The following is a 7,043-nucleotide window of genomic DNA, read 5'->3' as shown; positions in this document are numbered from 1 at the left end:
AGAAAGTGTGAACTACACAGGCTAATCTGGATCAACACTTTACGCACATGCATCAAGCCCAGTTCCCCCAGAGCAGGGCTCCAATGCTTTCTAGCAGAAAGGTGACAACTCACTCTCTGGATTCCGCATTTTAAAAAACATTGAAAATGCCAGCAGTTTTAAACATTAAGGTTGTTCAAGCAACTCACTCTGTGGATTTATCATTTTAAAAAACATTGAAAATGTCAGCAGTTTTAAACATTAAGGCTGTTCTAGCAACTCACTCTCTGGTTGTCGCAGCTTGTGGAACACGACCAAAGCCATCGGGCGGTGGCTCATGTGGGCTATCTGGACATGCTTGTCCCCGGAGAATTTCCGTGCAGAATGGACGCCATTGCTCTCCCAGTCCGTCCAATAAATCTTATCAACGAAAGCTGTTATGGCAAACGGATGAGGAACATTGTCTTCGAGAATTCTGTGGCGATTTTGCCCGTCAAGGTCCGCAATACCGATGTAGTCATAGTTTGCATCAGCCCAGAAAAGTTTCTCTGTGACGTAATCGATCGTCAGACCATTCGGCCATGCGAGGTCCTCCGTTATTATATGTTTTCGCTGAACTCCGTCCATTGATAACCGACTGATGTGCGGCTGATCGCCCCAGTCAGAAATGAACAGGTACCCGTATTTTGGGAACAGCTCCAACGCTCTAGGCTCGCGTAAAAATGATTTATCCTTCACGAGCACTTTGCGGTACTTCCCGTTGAGAGTTGATACCTGTAACCCGTTTAACTTTTAACAGTTGGTTGTAACCCTATCGATAATTTTGAGTATATGTAAAGCAACTGAAGCGTTAATCACAATTTGCGCGAAAGCATTCAGCCATAGTGTTCGCAGTTGTAATTCTTAACTTGTAATCTCTTTCCATAAAGTACATACCATGGTGATATCTGAAGTCCCACGTTGGGCGCAATTTGTGGACTGCTTTGTTATTATATATTAATTATTGAGAAAATCATGGCTATTAAAGGGCATTGAAGAACCCAGCTTGTGTGTTGTGTATTTGCTTTTATTTATTTATAAAATAGAGGATATTTGTTGGATTCTCTGGAATATAGTTTTAATTCACAAGTGATCATAGAAAACAATATTTTCACATATTTTCACAAATTTTCTTTTTATTATATGCTTTTTCTCCCCGTTTTTTTACATTATTAAAGAGTTTAACTGAAGAATTTTGCTGGAATAATGACGTCATTCGTTTAAAAAATGATGTCATTTCACAGTCAAACAGTGAAAATTATCGATAATTTTCACTGTTAATTGTCACTGTTTGAAACAGTGAATTATCAGTTTTAATTCACTGATATTTCTCTATAAACCACCGGGAAAGCATAAACAAGGGACAAAATTGTCACAAAACCAGGTTTTCATTGTGAAAAAAAATCTGATAAAGGGAGACAACTCAAACTGAACTTTTGAAATGAACAAACAAAATTAACCCCCTTTGTAAGTTTGTTTTAAAATAAATCTATTTTTAGTCGTGGCGACCTTGACATTGGAGATATTGACATGATTCTTTCGTGCGACACACCGTCCCATGACAGTGAACAAATGTGCCAAATGATTTTAAAATCTCATAATGAATGACATAGTTATAGCCCAGACAAGCTCATTTATGGCTATTTTTACCTTTGAATTCAAAGTGTGACCTTGACCTTGGAGATATTGACGTATTTTTCGCGCGACACACGTCTAATGATGGTTAACAAGTGTACCAAATGATTTTAAAATCTCACAATGAACGACAAAGTTATGGCCCAGACAAGCTTGTTCCGCCCGCCCGCCAGCCAGCCAGCCAGCCTGCCCGCATTTGCCAATCTAATAACCAGTTTTTTCCTTCGGTTTTCCTTCGGAAAACCTGTTTAAAAATACACAATAACCAGCCACATACCTCAATGGTGTCCGTGTTGCGATCGCACCAGTACAGGTTACGTCCCACCCAGTCCACTGCAATCCCGTCTGGGTTGAGCACTGTGGAGCTATGAAGAACCTCCTGAAAAGAGAACATCAAAACTTTCATATTATATTGTGGTTTTCATTAAAGCCCCATTAACAAAATATACAAAATATACAAAATGCTGGTTTTTATCTTTGTCAGAAGCACAACCTAAGTTCTCATGAGCAGCCTAAAGTAGTTGTTCGGGTATCGTAGCTGGAAATTCACTTGGAATATATTGTCACAGTCATTTACATTGGCCATGTTTGAAACACTGTTTACTTCTGTGTACAGGCACCTTCCCTTATAAGGTAAAACCCCAATATAATATACAAGCTTCCAAGCCACATAAAATGTTTCCATAGTGATCTACACAGTATTTTTTCTAGTGACATACATAAAGAAAACCATTATTTCAACTTTCCATAAATGACTCCTAGCCCCCTTATGAAAATATGACACCAACAAGGGGGATGTATATAGCGATACAGCTATTTAAAATTTCCAAAACTCGTTAACACAGCATCTGACTGAAAATTTTACTTCAAAGCATGTTATGTTGATGCCATACATGCCAGACGTCCCGATCTTGGCGGGACAGTCCTGCTTTTTGGGTGTTTGTGCCGGTTGTCCCCGATGTAACACTATTTGTCCCGACATTCGAACAAAAAGATATACGCTCTTTAAGTTCACAATAAAATTCCCTATTCAAGCTCCGTCTGGCTTTAATTACCATCACTAATCCCTTTATTGCCCCCTATTAATAACCATATCTACTAGTCGAGTGATCCAGTCTTGTTTTTGACACTTATCAGCGATATATCGGCAAATTATTGATTTTATCGGGCATTACACAAGGGTATTTTAATGATAAGGGTCGTTGCTAGGGATAGATGCATCGTAGTGCATTAAGCAGATTGCTTTTGTGGCCCAAATCAAGTCCAAATATACTATTATTACGCGGTATTCAGTGTTTATATGTCAAACAAATCGAGTGCTGACCGATACCAGAGACATAAATTTACTTTCGTTTTTGGCTGATTTTCAAAAATAATTTGTACATATTACATCAATCTAAAGTTAGAGTTAATGGATGATTGGTTGAATAAAATCAGTGCTTGATGTGCGCACATCCCGTTGAACGTTGCCTTAGACTGCACAAATGGGTTCATCTGCATAATGCACATGTTTGTTTACTTCTGGAAAATGGAGAACGTCTGTGTTCATGCAATTTTAAACACATTTATCATCAATATTTGCCAGAAATTATGAGGTTTTAAGTAATTAGCTGATAACTGACTTCAGTAAGGTGGAATGATTGATCATTTTAGGTGTCCTGCTTTTTGGTCAAATGTCCCGACATTTTTAATGGACTGTCCCGATTTGGACCCGAAAATTTCTGGCATGTATGGTTGATGCTGTCTTTTCACATAACAAATGTGAAAGAGAATGAAGCGTAAGAAAGAAACAAATATAGAAGATTTTGAAGCCAAATAACAAATGTAGACGATTTCATAGCTAAAACAAATGTAGAAGATTTGGAAGCCAAAGAAAACAAATGTAGAAGATTTCGAAGCCAAAGAAAACACATGTAAAAGATTTGGAAGCCAAAGAAAATAAATGAAGAAGGTTTGGAAGCCAAAAAAACAAATGTAGAAGATTTCGAAGACAAAGAAAACTAAAAGCCTAAATAAACCCCTGCATACTGTATCGTTTCTATCCAGTCTCTCCGCCGTTGATGGTGCTTCTCTGACTCCTGATATCGGTCCAGTAAATTATAAACTCCTTAATCGAAGGGAACGATAATGAACAAGAGATTGCCAAGCAATATGGCTACCGATGAAACTCCAAGATTGTCAGTATGTTTTTTATTTTATTTTTTACATTTGTTGCCATATCAACCACAATTTTTGACGTAGGAACAAAATGAATTGACTTGAATAATCTCCATATTGCCATCTGTCCATGTTTCAAATTTCATGAAAAAATATGAAGAAATTTTAAGTTATCGCAGGATCCGGAAAAGTGTGACGGACTGACAGACTGACACACAGAGCGCAAACCATAAGTCCCCCTCCGGTCTCACCAGTAGGGGACAATAAATCGGGGCTTAATGTAAATGCGCATAGTGTCGGCCCAGATTAGCCTGTACAGTCTGCACAGGCTAATCAGGGACAACACTTTCGGCCTAACTGGATTTTCGTTAAGAAATACTCCATATAACGACACTGTGGGTGCATGCATTAAGCCCTGTTTTCCAAGAACGATGTTAAAATAAACCATGAATACCGTATCGTTTCTATCCAGTCTCCGCCGGTTGATGGTGCTACTTTGGCTCCTAATATCTGTCCAGTAAATCATGTTCTCCTTGTAGTCAAAGTCCACGGCCACTGAGTGCGACAGGTTGGCCTGGACGACGGACGTAGCGTACATTCCGGTTGTGTTGTCAGGTGTCAGATCTACGCGGTTGATGAAGTAACGGTTGGACACGAGCAGGAACGGTGGGTTGCCTAGGAAGATTAACCGTTTACCACTGTGATACGTATTTTCACACATTTGCAGTTCCTTAGAAAGTTGCATTAATTATATGCCTTTCTTACTAGATTCAAGTTTTAAAGGCTAAATTTCCAACCCTTGGATACTGATGAGCAGCAAACAGCATAAAACCTGAACAGTCTGCAAGTCAATTGCAGGCTGTTCTGGTTTTATGCTGGTTGCAAAGGCCATTTTCACTTCTAGGGGAAAGGGTTAAATGAGCCAATTAATCCATTTTTGCCCATGTATACTAAATTGTTTGTCATTTGCGTTGGCTTTGTGTTTTGTTTTGGGCTGTTTGTGACCTGTCGTTAAACTGGTTTTTGAACTATTGATGCATAATGATAGATATTTACTTTGCTTGTATTCAAACGTATTGCTTTTTTTTGATATTGACAACTGTATCATTTACATGATCTTGCATTTTTATGCATTTGTGTATGAGGGTCTCTCTTGGAAAAGGGGGCTAAATGCATGTGCATTGAGATTAGCCTTTGCAATACGCACAGGCTAATAACAGATGACAATTTCCCCTTTCATGGATTTTTTTCATTTAAAGGGAAGTCTCTTCTAAACTAAAATCCAGTTGAGGTGGAAAGTGTGAACAATGATCAACTACAATGTAACCCTCTTAAATTTCTTTTTACAGAGGTACAACCTATTGGTTAATGTTATTTTCATAGTACTTAAATCCCTATAAAGCTTATGAATTTGTGCTTGGAACACCTACAATTAAACAAGAGCACCGCCTTGCGGGTGCAGACCGCTCATCTATTTTCTTTTTAAAGGTGAAGGGACTCTCATTTTCAATCACAAAGGAGGGAGGAGTGGAGTGAAGAGGGGTGTATAGTGTGGGGTTGTGGACATTTATTACATTATCTTCCAAAAAACGAAAAAAAAAAAAAAAAAAAAAAAAAAAAAATCGGGGGGGGGGGGGGGGGGGGGGGGGGGTTGGGGGGGCGCGATGGGGGGGGTTTGGTGGTGCGATGGTTGGACGGTATTTCAAACATAACCATTTTAAAAAAAAAATGGGGGGGGTATAGGTGAGGGTGTGGTGGTAATTTGTGTGAGATGAATCTTAAAAAAAAAAAAAAAAAAAAAAAAAAAATTAGGGGGGGGGGGTTTGGGGGGGGGGTGGGTGGGGTTCTAGTGTGAGGGTGTGGTGGTCATTTGTGAGATGATCTTAAAAAAAAAAAAAAAAAAAAAAACAAATGGGGGGGGTGATGGGGGGGAGGGGGAGGGGGGAGGGGACGGCACGGGGGATGGTTTGGGTGGAGTCTATTGTGGTATGTCAGGTAGAGTAGTTTCACATCAATTATCAATCAAATCTAATCATAAAAAAGAAGTTATGGCAATTTTAGCAAAATTAATAATTTGACCTTGAGAGTCAATCATTCAAAGGTCAAAGTAAAATTAAAGTTGCCAGGTACAGTAACCTCATGATAGCATGTAAGTATTTGAAGTTTGAAAGCAATAGCCTTGATACTTAAGAAGTAAAGTGGATCGAAACACAAAATTTAACCATATATTAAAAGTTTACTAAGTCAAAAAGGGCCATAATTCCGTAACATGACAACCAGAGTTATGCAACTTGTCCTTTTAACTGTACCCTTATGATAGTTTGTGAGTGTTCCAAGTATGAAAGCAATATCTATGATACTTTTAGGGGTAAAGTGGACCAAAACATAAATCTTAAACCAATTTTCAATTTTCTAAGTATAAAGGGCCATAATTCCGTTCAAATGCCAGTCAGAGTTACATAACTTTGCCTGCACGGTCCCCTTATGATAGTTCATAAATCTTGCAAGTATGAAAGCAATAGCTTTGATACTGTAGGAATAAAGTGGACCTAAACACAAAACTTAATCAAATTTTCAATTTCTAAGTATAAAAAGGGCACATAATTCTGTCAAATGCCAGTCAGAGTTTACATTACTTTGCCTGCACAGTCCCCTTATGATAGTTAGTAAGTGTTGCAAGTATGAAAGCAATAGCTTTAATGCTTAAGGAATAAAATGGACCTAAACAAAAACTTAACCAAATTGTCAATTTTCTAAGTATAAAAAGGGCACATAATTCTGTCAAAATGCATGCCAGAGTTATCTAAATTTGCCTGCCCCCAGTCCCCTCATGATAGTAAGTAAGTGTACCAAGTTTGAATGCAATAGCATGATACTTACTGAGAAAAGTGGAACTAAACGCAAAACTTAACCAAAATTTTCAATTTTAAGTATAAAAAGGGCACATAATTCTGTCAAAATGCACGCCAGAGTTATCTAACTTTTGCCTGCCCAGTCCCCTCATGATAGTAAGTAAGTGTGTCCCAAGTTTGAATGCAATAGCATTGATACTTTCTGAGAAAAGTGGGACCTAAACGCAAAACTTAACACCGAAACGACGCGACGCCAACGGCCAACGCCGCCCCCAACGCCAACGCAACCCACGCGACGCCGATGTTGATGACAATAGCTCATAATTTTTTTTTCAAAAAATAGATGAGCTAAAAATGAATTAACTCTGTAATTATAAACCA

At 38.5% G+C, this 7,043-nt stretch overlaps 1 protein-coding gene across 1 annotated transcript in view; it reads right to left on the bottom strand.

Annotated features, from left to right (window-relative positions):
* Nucleotides 1–240: 240 nt before the first annotated feature.
* Nucleotides 241–7,043, bottom strand: part of LOC127849051 (low-density lipoprotein receptor-related protein 2-like) — a 121,898-nt gene continuing 115,095 nt past the window's right edge. Inside the window, exons 21-23 of the mRNA XM_052381773.1 lie at nt 4,265–4,485; nt 1,931–2,032; nt 241–753 (exon numbers count right to left, since the gene is read on the bottom strand). Of these exons, the coding sequence (XP_052237733.1) occupies nt 241–753; nt 1,931–2,032; nt 4,265–4,485 (836 nt within the window). The remainder of the gene's footprint in view (nt 754–1,930; nt 2,033–4,264; nt 4,486–7,043) is intronic.

The sequence above is a fragment of the Dreissena polymorpha genome, chromosome 10, assembly GCF_020536995.1.
Source record: "Dreissena polymorpha isolate Duluth1 chromosome 10, UMN_Dpol_1.0, whole genome shotgun sequence".
In the NCBI taxonomy this organism is placed as follows: Eukaryota; Metazoa; Mollusca; class Bivalvia; order Myida; family Dreissenidae; genus Dreissena; species Dreissena polymorpha.
Note: the sequence above shows the minus strand (reverse complement) of the source record. Positions and strands in the feature narration are given on the sequence as shown.